The sequence below is a fragment of the Nerophis lumbriciformis genome, linkage group LG06 (assembly GCF_033978685.3).
Source record: "Nerophis lumbriciformis linkage group LG06, RoL_Nlum_v2.1, whole genome shotgun sequence".
Classification (NCBI taxonomy): Eukaryota; Metazoa; Chordata; class Actinopteri; order Syngnathiformes; family Syngnathidae; genus Nerophis; species Nerophis lumbriciformis.
The window spans coordinates 43797221-43818153 of NC_084553.2; the positions used below are offsets into that span (position 1 = coordinate 43797221).

At 39.9% G+C, this 20933-nt stretch overlaps 1 protein-coding gene across 1 annotated transcript in view; it reads left to right on the plus strand.

Moving 5' to 3' along the window:
- Positions 1–20933, plus strand: part of LOC133608830 (transmembrane protein 266-like) — a 140616-nt gene that overhangs the window by 101647 nt on the left and 18036 nt on the right. Inside the window, exons 4-7 of the mRNA XM_061964401.2 lie at positions 5161–5315; positions 13175–13248; positions 15818–15874; positions 20108–20246. Of these exons, the coding sequence (XP_061820385.2) occupies positions 5161–5315; positions 13175–13248; positions 15818–15874; positions 20108–20246 (425 nt within the window). The remainder of the gene's footprint in view (positions 1–5160; positions 5316–13174; positions 13249–15817; positions 15875–20107; positions 20247–20933) is intronic.

The following is a 20933-nucleotide window of genomic DNA, read 5'->3' on the forward strand; positions in this document are numbered from 1 at the left end:
GTAACTTTTGGGATAAATTGTACTTCTAAGAGTAGTTTTAATTCAACTTACTTTTACTTTTACTTGAGTATATTTATAGAGAAGAAACGCTACTTTTACTCCGCTACTTTTATCTACATTCAGCTCGCTACTCGCTACTAATTTTTATCGATCTGTTAATGCACGCTTTGTTTGTTTTGGTCTGTCAGACAGACCTTCAAAGTGCCTGCCTTACTGGTGACGTTTCACTCCGTTCCACCAATAAAATGCAGTCACTAGTGACGTTTGACTCCGTTCCACCAATCAAATGCAGTCACTGGTGACGTTGGACCAATCAAACAGAGCCAGGCGGTCACATGACCTGACTTAAACAAGTTGAAAAACTTATTGGGGTGTTACCATTTAGTGGTCAATTGTACGGAATAAGTACTGTACTGTGCAATCTACTAATACAAGTTTCAATCAATCAATCAAAAGTGTGAAGGAAAAAAGACACTTTTTTATTTCAACCGTACATCCCTTCAAAAGCCTAAAGACTGACTGCACAGTTCCTGTCTTCACAATAAAAGTGCCGCTCCATCGCGCCTGCACTTACAAAATAAGAGTCTCCGAAAGCCAGCGCAAACAAGCTAGCAAGCTACGGAATTTGCCGCCAATGTATTTCTTGTAAAGTGTGTGAAAACGAATATGGAAGCTGGACAAATAAAATGCCAAAAACCAACCACTTTCATGTGGTATTAGACAGAAAGGAGGAACTTTTCTTCTCCTCCATTTGAAAACGTGGACGTTACCAGCACTACTGTCTGATTACAATCAATGCAAGTCATCAGAATCAGGTAATACACCAACTTATATTCTTGTCTTCATGAAAGAAAGGAATCTATATGTGTTAAACATGCATGTATATTCATTAAAACAGCTTTAACATGTAAACAAAAACGGCAAACTAAATAAATATAAATGATATACTGTATATATCAATTTATGTGTATATAAATATATATATATATATATACATATGTATGTGTGGGAAAAAAAATCACAAGACTATTTCATCTCTACAGGCCTGTTTCATGAGGGGGGGTACCCTCAATCATCAGGAGATGATTGAGGGTACCCCCCCTCATGAAACAGGCCTGTAGAGATGAAATAGTCTTGTGATTTTTTTTTTCCCCACACATACATATATTGCGCTCTACTACGGTATCGAGCACTATTTTTTGGATAACCTTATTAAGACATATATATATATATATATATATATATATATATATATATATATATATATATATATATATATATATATATATATATATATACATATATATATATAAATACATACATATATATATATATATATATATATATATATATATATATATATATATATATATATATATATATATATATATATATATATATGATATGTGTGTGTATGTTACTCATCAGTTACTCAGTACTTGAGTAGTTTTTTCACAACATACTTTTTACTTTTACTCAAGTAAATATTTGGGTGACTACTCATTACTTTTACTTGAGTAATAAATCTCTAAAGTAACAGTACTCTTACTTGAGTACAATTTCTGGCTACTCTACCCACCTCTGCTTGTTGGTCACAAAAAACATTCATGAAGTTTGGTTCTTTTCTGAATTTATTATGGGTCTACTGAAAATGTGACCAAATCTGCTGGGTCAAAAGTATACATACAGCAATGTTAATATTTGGTTACATGTCCGTTGGTAAGTTTCACTGCAATAAGGCGCTATTGGTAGCCATCAACAAGCTTCTGGCAAGCTTCTGGTTGAATTTTTGACCACTCCTCCTGACAAAATTGGTGCAGTTCAGCTAAATTTATTGGTTTTCTGACATGGACTTGTTTCTTCAGCATTGTCCACACGTTTAAGTCAGGACTTTGAAAAGGCCATTCTAAAACCTTAATTTTAGCCTGATTTAGCCATTCCTTTACCACTTTTGACGTGTGTTTGGGGTCATTGTCCTTTTGGAACACCCAACTGCGCCCAGGACCCAACCTCCGGGCTGATGATTTTAGGTTGTCCTGCAGAATTTGGAGATAATCCTCCTTTTTCATTATCCCATTTAAAGCACCAGTTCCATTGGCAGCAAAACAGGCCCACAGCATAATACTACCACCACCATGCTTGATGGTAGGAATTGGTGTTCCTGGGATTAAAAGTCTCACCTTTTCTCCTCCAAACATATTGCTGGGTATTGTGGCCAAACAGTTCCATTTTTGTTTCATCTGACCACAGAACTTTCCTCCAGAAGGTCTTATCTTTGTCCGTGTGATGTCAGATGAAACAAAAATTGAGCTGTTTGGACACAATACCCAGCAATGTTTGGAGGAGAAAAGGTCATGCCCACCGTCAAGCATGGTGGTGGTAGTATTATACTCAGGGCCAGTTTTGCTGCCAATGGAACTGGTGCTTTAAATGGGACAATGAAAAAGGAGGATTACCTCCAAATTCTTCAGGACACCCTAAAATGATCAGCCCGGAGGTTGGGTCTTGGGCGCAGTTGGGTGTTCCAACAGGACAATGACCCCAAATACACGTCAAAAGTGGTAAAGGGATGGCTAAATCAGGCTAGAATTAAGGTTTTAGAATGGCCTTCCCAAAGTCCTGACTTAAACGTGTGGACAATGCTGAAGAAACAAGTCCAAGTCAGAAAACCAACAAATTTAGCTGAATTGCACCAATTTTGTCAAGAGGAGTGGTCAAAAATTAAACCAGAAGCTTGTGGATGGCTACCAAAAAGCGCCTTATTGCAGTGAAACTTGCCAAGGGACATGTAACCAAATATTAACATTGCTGTATGTATACTTTTGACCCAGCAGATTTGGTCACATTTTCAGTAGACCCATAATAAATTCATAAAAGAACCAAACTTCATGAATGTTTTTTGTGACCAACAAGTATGTGCTCCAATCACTCTATCACAAAAAATAAGAATTGTAGAAATGATTGGAAACTCAAGACAGCCATGACATTATGTTCTTTACAAGTGTATGTAAACTTTTGATCGCGACTGTATATACAGTGCATAGTATATACAGTACATATATAATTATGTATAATTATTTATTTAATAAATAATAAAATAAAAGCAGCTGAGATAGGCTCCAGCACCCCCTGCGACCCCGTAAGGGACAAGCGGTAGGAAATGGATGGATAAAATAAATGCATATTATCCCAGTGCCAAAAGATGAAAACGTCAAATGATCAAGTTGCCAAAACGCCGCGCCGACGTGGGCCTCCTGCATGCCAGCACATGGTGTGAGATGGAGGTTGTAGCCAACTTTCCACTCCAGCTGGATAACTGCTGAGAGGCTTTGTTCCTCTCGTAGTTCCAACAGTTGGTTCACCAGCACGACTTACACAGAAAAAAGAACAATTACCCCAAGCCTTCTTGTTTGACAATTTAGGCCCAATATGATTTTTTGTTTATTGCCAGGCAGCAGATGATTAGGCCATTTATTTAAGGGAAAAAAATCGTGGCTCTTAAGATGTTGGTTTTTTGCTGGATTCCCATCCGCTCTAGGCCACATCTCCTACAGTGGTCCTCTTCATGGCATCCTGAAAGGGACATCATCAATATTCCAGCCTCAGATGCAGCTGATGGTCAAATCAGCAGTTCACAAAGCTTCACTGTCTCTTCCTCTGTCAAAGCATCTCTCTCATCACACTTCTGACACCAGATCTAAACAATTACCGCCCTCTGTTGGCCACATACAGGACTTCAGATAATAATATTTGTAAATAACTTGAGTTTTTCTGGTGCATTTTTTTTTATTTGTACAATGCTGTTTTTAGTGTGAAAATGTGTATTTTAAAAGTTGACTTTAGCTGCAATGCATCACACAAAGGATTACGCAAAAACTTAAAAAAGGTCTCCTTAATTTACTTCACTTTACTTCTAACCCGTATTTTATGTTTCTCTACTCACCTCACACTCTATTTATTCCCTCACTGTAGGTATAGGAACTAAAAAGCAATATATTTTGACATTACAGTAAATATGAGTAAAATTAGCCAACACTTTTGAAAAAGCAGTTTTTCTTTATTTTTATCAATGTGCTGAAATACATACATATTTTATTGAATTGCATAATTTTTTTTCCGAGTTTAAGTCGCAATGTAATTATCACCGGCAGCACGGTTGGCAAGGGGTTAGTGCTGGTACCTCACAATAAGAACGCCTTGGGTTCGATTCCCGGGTTCGGGATCTTTCTGTGTAGAGTTTGCATGTTCTCCCCGTGACTGCGTGGGTTCCCTTCGGGTACTCCGGCTTCCTCCCACCTCCAAAGACATGCACCTGGGGATAGGTTGATTGGCAACACTAAATTGGCCCTAGTGTGTGAATGTGAGTGTGAATGTTGTCTATATTTGTTGGTCTTGTGATGAAGTGGCGACTTTTCCCCTCCTTCCGCCCGAGTGCAGCTGGGATAGGCTAGAGCACCCCCCGCAACTCCGGAAAAGCGGTAGAAAATTGAGTGTATGAATGTTGTCCGTCTTTCTGTGTTGGCCCTGCGATGAGGTGACGACTTGTCCAGGGTGTACCCCGCCTTCCGCCCGAATGCAGCTGGGATAGGCTCCAGTCACCCCCGTGACCCCAAGAGGGACAAGCAGTAGAACATGGATGGATGGATGGAACATTCTGTACCATTCTGATACAGAATGACCTACTTTGGGGAAAAAAATCATCTTGATAGTTTGGTATCTACTGCTCCATTACTGTCAGAGCACATACTGCTGATTGCAGAAATTGCCACTCATCACAATCTGGTTGGACAAACACAATTATGGCGCTCCCATTTTTCCCCAGCCACGTTTGTTCCACTGAGTGCAATTATAGTCCAGCTTGTTTTCAGAAACGTATGTGTATTTTTCCCCCCCCCCTAACCTTTTTTTTTTTCCTGTGTGTTTTTAATCCCTCTTTTTTTGTCCCGTCTAATGTGGGCTAGGTTTAGTACTATAAATATTAAATACATTTAATTCAATTAATTTCAGCGTGTGTTGGACTCAGTTTGAACTGTGTAACATACTTGCTTATGTATTATGGATATCAATAATTTAGTTGCCTGATGTTTATGCACAAGTGTCGTTTAGAAAAATTAAATACAAATGTGTCATCATGTAACTCAAATTGTTGTCTGTTTATAGGTCCAACTGGCTGAAGCCGTGCTGTGGCCGCCGAGTGGCCTTGTGGCAGGTCTGTCTGCTAAGTGCCGGCTTCAACTGTGTCCTGGTAGCCTGCGTCATCCTGGTGGTACTCTTCCTTTCGCTGGAGCTGCTCATTGACACTAAGCTCCTTCAATGTGAGTCCTTGTTCATTTATTTACATTAGTTTTGACTTTTTTTTATGTCAAGGCACAGTCAAATTCCTCAGTACATGATAGGATGGGGCAGGTCAACTGATAAAGAAGTATTGTACATTGATAAGGACTGTTGTGGTCCCCCTAAAAAAACAGGTCAAATGGAAGTAAATTAAAGATACAGTGTGGAAAAAAATTGGACGTTGCATCATTTTAATGCTTACATTGGCTTTTGATAAAGAGAATGCCACACTTAAGGCCTGATTTAAGAAGATCCAAATAGCATTCTATAGAGTAGCGTGTACATGCGATCTACTAAGACTGCATGTGCAACTGAAAAGTAGTGCACAGCGCCTTATTTAAATGAAGATTTTGCATGTACTATGCGGGGCATCACCACAGAGACACTCTCATTTATTGCACATTCATGTTATCATGCTCCTACCTGTTTTCAAACCTGCAGGAGACATCTATCATTTGTAATGCAGAGCATCTACATTGGCAGCACTAATTATTAGAGATGTCCGATAATGGCTTTTTTGCCGATATCCCATATTCCGATATTGTCCAACTCTTAATTACCTATTCCGATATCAACCGATACCGATATATACAGTCGTGGAATTAACACATTATTATGCCTAATTTTGTTGTGATGCCCCGCTGGATGCATTAAACAATGTAACAAGGTTTTCCAAAATAAATCAACTCAAATTATAGAAAAAAATGCCAACATGGCACTGCCATATTTATTATTGAAGTCACAAAGTGCATTATTTTTTTTAACATGCCTCAAAACAGCAGCTTGGAATTTGGGACATGCTCTCCTTGAGAGAGCATGAAGAGGCTGAGGTGGGCGGGGTTTGGGTCGGGGGTAGCGGGGGTGTATATTGTAGCGTCCCGGAAGCGTTAGTGCTTTAGGGGTTCTGGGTATTTGTTCTGTTGTGTTAATGTTGTGTTACGGTGCGGATGTTCTCCCGAAATGTGTTTTTCATTCTTGTTTGGTGTGGGTTCACAGTGTGGCGCATATTTGTAACAGTGTTAAAGTTGTTTATACGGCCACCCTCAGTGTGACCTGTATGGCTGTTGACCAAGTATGACTTGCATTCACTTGTGTGTGTGAAAAGCCGTAGATATTATGTGACTGCGCCGGCACGCAAAGGAAGTGCCTTTAAGGTTTATTGGCGCTCTGTACTTCTCTTTACGTCTGTGTACACAGCGGCGTTTTCAAAAGTCATACATTTTACTTTTTGAAACCGATACCGATAATTTCCGATAATACATTTTAAAGCATTTATCGGCCGATAATATCGGCAGTCTGATATTATCGGACATCCCTACTAATTATTTATTTTTTCACCGCTAAAGGTGCATGGGAGGTTGGCTGCAGTACTGTGCTCAAGACGCAAAAAATACATCAAGAAGTTTATATCATATTGAATATATGATAGTAATATCTATTCTATGTGAAAAAACGAATGTCATTAAAAAAATACCAAAGGACACCAAAACGCAACTATTGAATTTGTTTTAATCAGTGCCTTAGGTCATCTATCATCAATCAATCAATCAATCTTTATTTATATAGCCCTAAATCACAAGTGTCTCAAAGGGCTGCACAAGCCACAACGACATCCTCGGTACAAAGCCCACATACGGGCAAGGAAAAACTCTAGCATCTATGAAATTATAAAAGGATGTTTCTGAATAGACAATGTGTCTAATATTTCTTATTTATGACCGTCCAAATAAGTTGAAATATACACGAAGGTCTGAGGATTTTCTGTCCATTGTCTGTCTTTGCAGCGGGAGCACTCTTCTCTCACAGCTGTGTGTGGAACTGTGTCAGTTTGTGTGTCCTTTTCAAAGGTGTTAAATAAAATGTAGTGCTTCCAAAACGATGATGAGTGTTGATAAATCACATTGCTCGTGCTGTATAATATAATAATTTTTTCCTCCCAGTATTGTGTGTGTTTTGATGATCAGCATATATTCTGCATAATAATGAACGCCTTATTCTGCTCACTTAACGGATGCATTCGACTTTGCACACATTTAGTTGATCCGCTTTGCGTGTGCTATCAAGTTTGAATGGCACCTGTTTTAGTACCCGCAAACCTTCAGTAAATCAGGCCCTTACTGTGTACTTTAGAGATTTAGCATATTGGTAGACCAGCCACGTCACCTCTCATGCTAATTTGAAGGCTAACACTGTTTGTATGAGCATGTACAAACCCCGTTTCCATATGAGTTGGGAAATTGTGTTAGATGTAAATATAAACGGAATACAATGATTTGCAAATCATTTTCAACCCATATTCAGTTGAATATGCTACAAAGACAACATATTTGATGTTCAAACTGATAAACTTTTTTTTTTTGCAAATAATCATTAACTTTAGAATTTGATGCCAGCAACACGTGACAAAGAAGTTGGGAAAGGTGGCAATAAATACTGATAAAGTTGAGGAATGCTCATTAAACACTTATTTGGAACATCCCACAGGTGTGCAGGCTAATTGGGAACAGGTGGGTGCCATGATTGGGTATAAAAACAGCTTCCCAAAAAATGCTCAGTCTTTCACAAGAAAGGACGGGGCGAGGTACACCCCTTTGTCCACAACTACGTGAGCAAATAGTCAAACAGTTTAAGAACAACGTTTCTCAAAGTGCAATTGCAAGAAATGTAGGGATTTCAACATCTACGGTCCATAATATAATCAAAAGGTTCAGAGAATCTGGAGAAATCACTCCACGTAAGCGGCATGGCCGGAAACCAACATTGAATGACCGTGACCTTCGATCCCTCGGACGGCACTGTATCAAAAACCGACATCAATCTCTATAGGATATCACCACATGGGCTCAGGAACACTTCAGAAACCCACTGTCAGTAACTACAGTTCGTCGCTACATCTGTAAGTGTAATTTAAAGCTCTACTATGCAAAGCGAAAACCGTTTATCAACAACATCCAGAAACGCCGCCGGCTTCTCTGGGCCCGAGATCATCTAAGATGGACTCATGCAAAGTGGAAAAGTGTTCTGTGGTCTGACGAGTCCACATTTCAAATTGTTTTTGGAAATATTCGACATCGTGTCATCCGGACCAAAGGGGAAGCGAACCATCCCGACTGTTATCGACATCTGTGATGGTATGGGGGTGCATTAGTGCCCAAGGCATGGGTACGGTAACTTACACATCTGTGAAGGCACCATTAATGTTGAAAGGTACATACAGGTAAAAGCCAGTAAATTAGAATATTTTGAAAAACTTAATTTATTTCAGTAATTGCATTCAAAAGGTGTAACTTGTACATTATATTTATTCATTGCACACAGACTGATGCATTCAAATGTTTATTTCATTTAATTTTGATGATTTGAAGTGGCAACAAATGAAAATCCAAAATTCCGTGGGTCACAAAATTAGAATATTACTTAAGGCTAATACAAAAAAGGGATTTTTAGAAATGTTGGCCAACTGAAAAGTATGAAAATGAAAAATATGAGCATGTACAATACTCAATACTTGGTTGGAGCTCCTTTTGCCTCAATTACTGCGTTAATGCGGCGTGGCATGGAGTCGATGAGTTTCTGGCACTGCTCAGGTGTTATGAGAGCCCAGGTTGCTCTGATAGTGGCCTTCAACTCTTCTGCGTTTTTGGGTCTGGCATTCTGCATCTTCCTTTTCACAATACCCCACAGATTTTCTATGGGGCTAAGGTCAGGGGAGTTGGCGGGCCAATTTAGAACAGAAATACCATGGTCCGTAAACCAGGCACGGGTAGATTTTGCGCTGTGTGCAGGCGCCAAGTCCTGTTGGAACTTGAAATCTCCATCTCCATAGAGCAGGTCAGCAGCAGGAAGTATGAAGTGCTTTAAAACTTGCTGGTAGACGGCTGCGTTGACCCTGGATCTCAGGAAACAGAGTGGACCGACACCAGCAGATGACATGGCACCCGAAACCATCACTGATGGTGGAAACTTTACACTAGACTTCAGGCAACGTGGATCCTGTGCCTCTCCTTTCTTCCTCCAGACTCTGGGACCTCGATTTCCAAAGGAAATGCAAAATTTGCTTTCGTCAGAAAACATGACTTTGGACCACTCAGCAGCAGTCCAGCTCTTTTTTTCCTTAGCCCAGGTGAGACGCTTTTCGCGCTGTTTCTTGGTCAACAGTGGCTTGACACGAGGTATGCGGCAGTTGAAACCCATGTCTTTCAAGCGTCTCTTGGTGGTGGATCTTGAAGCACTGACTCCAGCAGGTGTCCACTCCTTCTGAATCTCCCCCACATTTTTGAATGGGTTTTTTTTCACAATCTTTACCAGGGCGCGGTGATCCCTATCGCTTGTACACTTTTTCTGACCACAGTTTTTCCTTCCCTTTGCCTCTCCATTAATGTGTTTGGACACAGAGCTCTGAGAACAGCCAGCCTCTTCAGCAATAACCTTTTGTGTCTTTCCCTCCTTGTGCAATGTGTCGATGGTTGCCTTTTGGACAGCTGTCAAATCTGAAGTCTTCCCCATATTTGTGTAGGCTTCAGAACTGGACTGAGAGACCATTTAAAGCCCTTTGCAGGTGTTTTGAGTTAATCAGCTGATTAGTTTGTGGCACCAGGTGTCTTCAAAATTTAACCCTTACACAATATTCTAATTTTGTGACACACGGAATTTTGGATTTTCATTTGTTGCCACTTCAAATCATCAAAATTAAATGAAATAAACATTTGAATGCATCAGTCTGTGTGCAATGAATAAATATAATGTACAAGTTACACCTTTTGAATGCAATTACTGAAATAAATTAAGTTTTTCAAAATATTCTAATTTACTGGCTTTTACCTGTACATGTTTTGGAACAACATATGCTGCCATTTAAGCGCCGTCTTTTTCATGGACGCCCCTGCTTATTTCAGCAAGACAATGCCAAGCCACATTCAGCACGTGTTGCAACAGCGTGGCTTCGTAAAAAAAGAGTGCGGGTACTTTCCTGGCTCGCCTGCAGTCCAGACCTGTCTCCCATCGAAAATGTGTGGCGCATTATGAAGCGTAAAATACGACAGCGGAGACCCCGGACTGTTGAAAGACTGAAGCTCTACATAAAACAAGAATGGGAAAGAATTCCACTTTCAAAGCTTCAACAATTAGTTCCCTCAGTTCCCAATCGTTTATTGAGTGTTGTTAAAAGAAAAGGTGATGTAACACAGTGGTGAACATGCTTTTTCCCAACTACTTTGGCACGTGTTGCAACCATGAAATTCTAAGTTAATTATTATTTGAAAAAAAAAAAAAAGTTTATGAGTTTGAACATCAAATATTTTGTCTTTGTAGTGCATTCATTTGAATATGGGTTGAAAAGGATTTGCAAATCATTGTATTCCGTTTGTATTTACATCTAACACAATTTCCCAACTCATATGGAAACGGGGTTTGTACAACACTAAAAATATCGTATTAATTCCACAAACAGTAGAATTGTAAGCATTTAGCATGCACTTACTGTATGCACATTATGGTATTTATTGCCCACCACAGGATGCCAATGCTTGATGAAAACAAATGCAAAGGTGCACTAACGAAGGCGACATTTTGTCAATGGCAACAGGCACACATCTCCATTGATTAGCGGCCAGCTTTAATGATACCCAAGTCTACAGGGAATGTACTAAAAGATTAGCGGTGACACTGGAGCAAAGACGGCCCCATGATGGACACAGTGTCCAGGCTGCAAAGGGTGCAAGTGTTATTTTTTATTTTAGAGGAATTGTTAAGATGTGTTAAGGGGACAAAACAAACAACATGTTTACTTGACCCATTTCCTGGGAAACTTATCAAGGAGCTTTTTGTATTATTAGGTCCATCAGTGCTAAATATTATAAACGTATCACTTTCCTCTGGCACTGTTCCACTAGCATTCAAAAAAGCGGTTATTCATCCTCTGCTCAAAAGACCTAACCTCGATCCTGTCCTCATAGTAAACTACCGGCCGGTGTCCCACCTTCCCTTTATCTCGAAAATCCTCGAAAAAATCGTCGCACAGCAGCTAAATGAACACTTAGTGTCTAACAATCTCTGTGAACCTTTTCAATCCGGTTTCAGGGCAAATCACTCTACGGAGACAGCCCTCGCAAAAATGACTAATGATCTACTGCTAACGATGGATTCTGATGCGTCATCTATGTTGCTGCTTCTTGATCTTAGCGCTGCTTTCGATACCGTCGATCATAATATTTTATTAGAGCGTATCAAAACACGTATTGGTATGTCAGACTTAGCCTTGTCGTGGTTTAACTCTTATCTTACTGACAGGATGCAGTGCGTCTCCCATAACAATGTGACCTCGGACTATGTTAAGGTAACGTGCGGAGTCCCCCAGGGTTCGGTTCTTGGCCCTGCACTCTTTAGTATTTACATGCTGCCGCTAGGCGACATCATACACAAATACGGTGTTAGCTTTCATTGTTATGCTGATGACACCCAACTCTACATGGCCCTAAAGCTGACCAACACGCCGGATTGTAGTCAGCTGGAGGCGTGTCTTAATGAAATTAAACAATGGATGTCCGCTAACTTCTTGCAACTCAACACTAAGAAAACGGAAATGGTGATTATCGGTCCTGCTAAACACCGACATTTATTTAATAATACCACCTTAACATTTGACAACCAAACAATTACACAAGGCGACTCAGTAAAGAATCTGGGTATTATCTTCGACCCAACTCTCTCCTTTGAGTCACACATTAAGAGTGTTACTAAAACGGCCTTCTTTCATCTCCGTAATATCGCTAAAATTCGTTCTATTTTATCCACTAGCGACGCTGAGATCATTATTCATGCGTTCGTTACGTCTCGTCTCGATTACTGTAACGTATTATTTTCGGGTCTCCCTATGTTTAGCATTAAAAGATTACAGTTGGTACAAAATGCGGCTGCTAGACTTTTGACAAGAACAAGAAAGTTTGATCATATTACGCCTATACTGGCTCACCTGCACTGGCTTCCTGTGCACTTAAGATGCGACTTTAAGGTTTTACTACTTACGTATAAAATACTACACGGTCTAGCTCCATCCTATCTTGCCGATTGTATTGTACCATATGTCCCGGCAAGAAATCTGCGTTCAAAGAACTCCGGCTTGTTAGTGATGCCCAGAGCCCAAAAAAAGTCTGCGGGCTGTAGAGCGTTTTCTATTCGGGCTCCAGTACTATGGAATGCCCTCCCGGTAACAGTTAGAGATGCTACCTCAGTAGAAGCATTTAAGTCCCATCTCAAAACTCATTTGTATACTCTAGCCTTTGAATAGCCCCCTCTTTTTTTTTTTTTTTTTTTTTAGACCAGTTGATCTGCCGTTTCTTTTCTTTTCTCCTCTGCTCCCCCTACCCCTTGTGGAAGGGGAGACACACAGGTCCGGTGGCCATGGATGGGGTGCTGGCTGTCCGGGGTCGGGACCCGGGGTGGACCGCTCGCCTGTATATCGGTTGGGAATCATCTCTGCGCTGCTGACCCGTCTCCGCTCGGGATGGTTTCCTGCTGCCCCCACTGTGGACTGGACTCTTACTGTTGTGCTGGATCCACTGTGGACTGGACTCTCACAATATTATGTTAGACCCACTCGACATCCATTGCATTCGGTCTCCCTAGAGGGGGGGGGTTACCCACATATGTGGTCCTCTCCAAGGTTTCTCATAGTCATTCACATCGACGTCCCACTGGGGTGAGTTTTTCCTTGCCCTTATGTGGGCTCTGTACCGAGGATGTCGTTGTGGCTTGTGAAGCCCTTTGAGACACTTGTGATTTAGGGCTATATAAATAAACATTGATTGATTGATTGATTGAGTTTGTGTTTTGTTTTCTGCAGTTGCCAATGCTTTCCAGTTTGCCAGCATCATCCATTGGATCAGTCTTATCATCCTGTCACTTTTCTTTTCAGAGGTAAGATGTGATTTAAGTACATTTTAAATCTTAAAGAAATGCTGTGTTTTATCTGCTAATTAGAAAATAATTGTACATACAGGTTAGCTAGATAGCTTACTTGAGCTGCTGAATTACACATTACTGTGTAAGATTTACACTATTAATTTTTATAAACAGGCTAATATTTTCTATAAACTATATATAGATTGAATTATTTACAGGTAAGATACATCAATATGTCGTTCATTTCTATGTATTTTAGCATGTAACAAGTAAATAATTGGGCTAGCCTGCGAGCTTAGCTCAGCTTCTAAACTGTATAACAGATTTACACTATTAGCATGTTAGCATGCTAGTAAAATCACATTGCTGTTAGCATGGCTGCAGACTCAAATTATATTTTATTAAACAACATGTATATTAAATTACTTGCTTTAAACATACCGGCCTTTTTATCTCGATAAAGTTAACAGGTTATCAAAATGCAATTGAGTGCTGTGAGTAAACAATTTTGCTGTATAGTTTAGCCACTAAATCAGGGGTGTCCATAACTACTTAAATCCCCTGAGAATTACTCGAGGAAATTTTGTTGCCCTCTTGTCGGCCAAGAATGAAGCAATTGTCAATTATTATTACTTTCATCTGAGAGTCAGTTTGGCATAGCATCAATTTTTATGACCCAATCCGAACAACTTTTCCCACTCATGGTGTAAATTAACTATAAGTTTACTCACGGTTGCACATAACACACCTCGTGCTCAATTAAATTTGTGGACATGATAAAACACGTATAAGCAGTATATATAATTTAAAATTGCACATTACATTATGATGGGTGACATGCAAAGCACTCTCTTCACACTTCCCATGTTTGGCGCATTTTAGCTGCTTGATATTTCTGATTGATTAAAAAACATTTAGAAGTTTGTCAGGGAAGTAAACAAGGTAGGAGTCAAACTTTCATATACTCTTAATATTCAATGTTGTATCGTTTATACTTCATATTGCATTGTCAGGGTCTGATGTGGGAGGGTTGTTAAAGTTGAAGTAGTTGAAGTTATGTGTCATTCAGTCTGTTATATCTTGCTTTAATCAATGCAAACTGAAGTGTTATTTTGGTACAAATGATTGTTGTTAAGTCACAATCAACGCTCTGCTGTGTGGTGGAAAAAAAGCGTCGTAATCTGTGTATTTGTGTATGCCTGTCTATATGTGTGTGTGTATGCGCGCTCACATCCCTATAACAGCGTAATGGCGATTACCCTCAAAAATATGACTTTACTGCAGGCTGTACTGTACTCTTACATGCTTGGCAAACTTCCCTCCTCAATTTGGTATAAAATGAATATGCAGACTTAAAGCATTGGGATCGCAGATTACATGTAAAAAAAAAGCTGCGTAAAGGTGATCACAGATCACTCTGAGACAGCACACATTGTTGTAATAGAAAATAATAAAAAAACAACTGAAGTTAGTGTAGTGATTTCGATATCAAACATACTGTATTTAAATGCTTATTTAACTACATTACACATATATTTAGTATCTATATAAGTACACTAACTTCAGAACAGTATAAAAATATAATGTATATACATTGTGTGTATGTATGTGCATATATATATATATATATATATATATATATATATATATCATATATGTATATAATAAATTAATATAATATGTATATATTTGTACACATATATATGTATGTATGTATGTATGTATGTATGTATGTATATAGTCGGCTTTTGGCCCGCAGCCAAATTCTTTTAGCCTAATGCAGACCCTGAGTCAAAAAGTTTGGACACCCCTGCACTAAACAATTCAGCGTGTTAGTTTCACATTGTTAGCGTGTTAGCAGGCTACTATTACTAACAAGCAATGCATTATTTGTTATTGCTAGTTTAGTGTTAGTAATACCACCTAAGGGCTTTACTATAATTGATATTTTATGTAAATGATAAAACATTTTAAATTAAATACTAACTCGAGAGGAAAGTGTTTGACCCTCAGGTCTAACTCCAGTGCAAAACAATTAGGCCTTGATGCCCTAAACCAAACGTTAATTACAATGTAGCTAGCAGGAGCAATAATTGAAGCAAAGTTTAATGAGCATTTGCGATGGAGCACAAATGACGTCATGCAGGAAAATGTCATCTAGGGACGCTTTTTTCAAAGGGTATTTAATGGGTTTGGTATTGTCTACCAATCAGATCACGTCGCTTTAGGTCGACGCTTTTAAGCGTTTCATTTACTGCAAACTTGTTTGTCCAAGCGCGGCTACAATTTGATGGATTTGCAGGATACCTTGTGCAAGACCCCTCATGCTAAGTGGAGGTGGGGGGAGGGGTGATCGATGATCCTGCTCGGAGGTGCGTCCACATCTGGCGAAGAGCAATGTAGACGTTAATGTGGTTGATCAGATAAAAAGATCTCTCTCTCGCTTTCTTGTGTTGTCAGCCAAAACAATAGCTTCATCAGAAATAATCCTAACAGAAAGGACGTTTCAATTTTGTAACACATGCTCTTTCAAGCAGGTCTTGTTTTCTCTGCAGTTTACTTCATCTGTCTGTTTTCGCACTAGACTGTCTTCAGAATTGTCGTGCTTGGGATCTGGGACTACATAGAGAACAAAGTAGAGGTTAGTGTGCTTACTTTCTACTTTTTAATAATATTGTACCTAACCAAAGTGTGAGAACTAGTTGCTTCTAAATGTTTTATCATCTATTTTACAAAGACATTTTGGAGACTTTAGCAGAATCCATCCAATGCATGGTCTATGTACACATATATATGTATGTATGTATGTGCAGCTGACTTTGTGTAGTGTTGGGGGTACACCCTGGTCTGGCCGGCAGCACATATTACTGTCATTGAAAAGTACATTTTACATAGCAATGGTTTAGTTTATTCTAAACATGCAAACATGCAATTTACATAGCAGTAAAGTAGGTCATATGTTTACATTTGTGCAATTCATCATGTTTTAATACTTTTGCTGTTAGTTTAATAACGTCTTTTTTATTTAGTAAAAATGATGACAATATTTTATAGTGCATTGCTTGAGCCTGTTGATTCTTGTTTGTTCATGAGGCTACTATCAATATATATACTGTATGAAAAATAGTTGGATGACTATTATAAGTACTGTGGTGCCTCCGTTTTTGTACGTCCTACTGTTTGTATTATTTTTATGAAAGGTTTTACCAAAACCTTGTTGTGGTTTTTCCCATACTGTGTCGATAATTGTACAGCTGTATTCCACCTGGTCCAGCCCCTGTTTCTGATCCGCCAGAGGCTTGAACCTGGATACTGTTTGGGCTTTCCCTTTTAAAGGGCAAAGTCCTCCCAGGTTATTTTATTTTAACAGCTGTAAGAACAAAGCGAGAAAAATAGAATTTAAGTTTAATAATTAATTCTACAAATACAGTAAGTACAGACAGTATCAATACCAGGGCTCGAGAGAAGGCCGAGTTCTGCAAAGTCTTGTGCGTTCTCTAAAAATGGTCTCACTCCTTACTAGCTTTTTTCCATTGTCTTACCTCTCCCAAGCGGGGTTGTTTGGACTTCAGTCCAACAAAACCGAAAGTCAATGTCTGCTTGTGCGTCTCGTACTTGACACCTCTTCTTATCATCGAAACTAGGGCGTATTCTGTGTGTGAATGAGCAAATATACAAACAAATTGTGGAATCTCTGTGTTTCGTTCCTTCAGCAGAACTGAGTGCACACAGAATTAATGCTTATGCATTCTACTGTCGTACTCTCCATATGAGAGTACGACAGCACTAGGCATCTAGTCAACTCAAAATCTAGTGCAAACATGTCACACTGTCTTGATTCTGCAGCCATACGAGCTTATTTGCAGTCTTACATGGTCCGTCAAATGGCCTGGTCGCCCCTCCTCCCCTTATACCAGCAGAGAATACAACATGCACAATTTTACATTTAAAGTGGCGGACCACAAGTAGCGCTTGTAGCTTTCTTAGCGTGAGCAAATTTCATCTATGCCATTAAGGTGACAGTGCAGGACCAGGCTTTCTACAAACCTACTGAGGACAGCCGGAAGCACCATACAATAGATTGTTTGTTTGACTGGACCAGGGGTTGGCAAGCTTTTGCATTAAAGTAGCCATTTGTGCCCGTTTCCACAAAATCAAATTTGATCACTAAATGGAAGGTAATGCTACTTATACAGTTTCCTTTATTCTATTGTCTTGTTCAGTTCCTGTCTTTTTCTCTTTTTTTTTTTGTACAGTATTTTGCACAATATTGTGTTACTGGTTTCTTTCTAGTTCCTCCCAAGGTTCCCCAAGTGACCATCCAGTAAATATTGTCAGGGTCTCATTAGGATTTCAATTCAGGCGTTGTGTGTACATTGTTTGGGGGCGTGACAGAAAATAATTAATTCACTGATCTACGCGTTGGACATGTAGTACACAGACTTTGAGCCTGTACTTAAAGGTTAATCAGGTGTTACATTCAAGTCTTTGTATTTACACAGAAATGTCCATCGCCCAAAGGACACAGCTTTATCATATTTTTAAAAGTGCGTTCTGCATTGCCGGGGACTTTATTTTTTTCACAAGAGTTTAAATGACATGTTTGGCGACCCCTATTGGTTGTGCTAAAACATGCTTAAAAACATTCATCCATCCATTTTCTATCGCTTTTCTAAAGGTATTGTTTTAACTGTGGCCCCACTATGGACTGGACTCTTACTATTATGTTGGATCCACTATGGACTGGACTCTCACAATAATTTCGCCACACCTAGTGTGTGTGTGACAATCATTGGTACTTTAACTTTAACTTTTAACTTTATGTCAGACCCACTCGGCATCCATTGCATTCGGTCTCCCCTGGGGGGGTGGGGGGGGGACCTACATATCAATCAATCAATCAATCAATCAATGAATGTTTATTTATATAGCCCTAAATCACAAGTGTCTCAAAGGGCTGCACAAGCCACAACGACATCCTCGGTACAGAGCCCACATAAGGGCAAGGAAAAACTCACCCCAGTGGGACGTCGATGTGAATGACTATGAGAAAGGGAGAGGGGAGCAGAGGAGAAAAGAAAAGAAACGGCAGATCAACTGGTCTAAAAAGGGGGTCTATTTAAAGGCTAGAGTATACAAATGAGTTTTAAGATGGGACTTAAATGCTTCTACTGAGGTAGCATCTCTAATTGTTACCGGGAGGGCATTCCATAGTACTGGAGCCAAAATAGAAAACGCTCTATAGCCCGCAGACTTTTTTTGGGCTCTGGGAATCACTAATAAGCCGGAGTTCTTTGAACGCAGATTTCTTGCCGGGACATATGGTACAATACAATCGACAAGATAGGCTGGAGCTAGACCGTGTAGTATTTTATACGTAAGTAGTAAAACCTTAAAGTCACATCTTAAGTGCACAGGAAGCCAGTGCAGGTGAGCCAGTATAGGCGTAATATGATCAAACTTTCTTGTTCTTGTCAAAAGTCTAGCAGCCGCATTTTGTACCAATTGTAATCTTTTAATGCTAGACATAGGGAGACCCGAAAATAATACGTTACAGTAATCGAGACGAGACGTAACAAACGCATGAATAATGATCTCAGCGTCGCTAGTGGATAAAATAGAACGAATTTTAGCGATATTACGGAGATGAAAGAAGGCCGTTTTAGTAACACTCTTAATGTGTGACTCAAACGAGAGAGTTGGGTCAAAGATAATACCCAGATTCTTTACTGAGTCGCCTTGTGTAATTGTTTGGTTGTCAAATGTTAAGGTGGTATTATTAAATAAATGTCGGTGTTTAGCAGGGCCGATAATCAGCATTTCCATTTTCTTGGCGTTGAGTTGCAAGAAGTTAGCGGTTATATGCGGTCCTCTCCAAGGTTTCTCATAGTCATTCACATCGACGTCCCACTGGGGTGAGTTTTTCCTTGCCCTTATGTGGGCTCTGTACCGAGGATGTCGTTGTGGCTTGTGCAGCCCTTTGAGACACTTGTGATTTAGGGCTATATAAATAAACATTGATTGATTGATTTAACTGTGTTGATAATTTTACTGTTGCCTATACACAGTGCAAGAATAAAGGTATCTATAGTTTTCACAATGTGGTGGGTTGCCTCTCGAGCTTGTTTTCATTGCGCTGTTTGCTTGTTTCTCTCGTGAGATCTGGCGACAAAGCTGCAAACCCTATTTCGTAGGGTGAAGTACACCTCCAACAAATTTTAACCTTGCATAGCGGCGACATGGACTTTAAAGGCTGTAATTGGTTGGCTTTTAGTACATTTCCTGTGTTGATACGATTCTTTCAGAGGGCGAACACACCCCGCTTCGCCAAAAAAGTTTTCCGTTGGTCATTAACAACAAAGGAAGCAAACAAGCTGAATCATGACAAGCTTAGTGTCCTGGTTTCTCACCAAGATGGCTTACCAGAAAACACTGTCCCTAGCGCCTCTGTGAAAAATGTAATGGCACACACTCAACGCAGAAGTTTAGAAGGCTCATGATGGCATCTGAAGGGACAGCGGAGTGGCTGCACAGAAGCATAAACTAGCTAAAGCCAGAACAGAAGGATAAAATAACTGCATGTTGCTAAGGACCACTGGACTAGGCTTACAATAGCAATATTTTGTGTTCAGTGACACTCAAGAAGCATGGTCTTCAAGGCTCGTTTTGACTTTGATTGGACTATTACTGTATGCTACAATCATTGTTTTGCTGTACTCAATGAAAAAGAAGCACAGAGACTGAGTCAACAACATGTGTTTGATCGTACTAAAACAAGGCATCGCATGAAAACCAAGACATATTTTTGGTGAACATTTTCGTATGAAAATCGAGGTGCCATGTAATAATCTATGACCATTATTACTGGTTTCAGGTGTTTGATGGCGCTGTCATCGTCTTGTCCCTGGCCCCCATGGTGGCCTCCACAGTGGCCAATGGGCCTAGCAGCCCCTGGGATGCCATCAGCCTCATCATCACCCTGCGCATCTGGAGGGTGAAGAGGATCATCGATGGTGAGGCCTTATTGTTGTATTAAAGCCGTTAATTTGCTGTATGGAAGCACCTGCTCTCTCTTCAAGGCATCAGCTGGCCTGGAATGAGATGAGTGACCTGCTTCTCTCCATGATTATACAAATTATTTACTATTCACACACAGCAATATAGCTATTGATCAAACCCCAGAGTAAATCTGCTGTCACTCGTCTGCTCCAGCTCGTATCGACTGCAGGGTCCGTGATAAGCAGGTTTGCAGAGGCTATAATGAATATAGTGGTTGTTCCCGTCTATGCTAATGTCGTTCGGTTCGATATCTGTGCCGAGGTCACCCTCGTCGCCCGCCTCCTGTGCATGCGGGATCCGGCTGCCAACACACCACACAGCAACTGTTTGCACGGCTGCTCATCTGACCCTCATCCTTTTATGATGTCATGGATTATCAACAAGATATAATGAGCTCATCTACCCAACCTCAATAAAACCATGCCTATGCATGGAAATCGGTGCACAGAATCAAAGCAAAGTTGCTTTTCCAGCTCAAACTCCTCCCCACTGGCCATTGAAAATAACTTCCACTATGGATTCTATCTTTTATACCCAGAACATATCATCTAATGACCTCCCTACTCTATCTTATTTGGCAAATAGGTGGAAAGTGTTTTTGTATTCAGCTGCACACCTCCACCTGCTACGTTTGATACGTG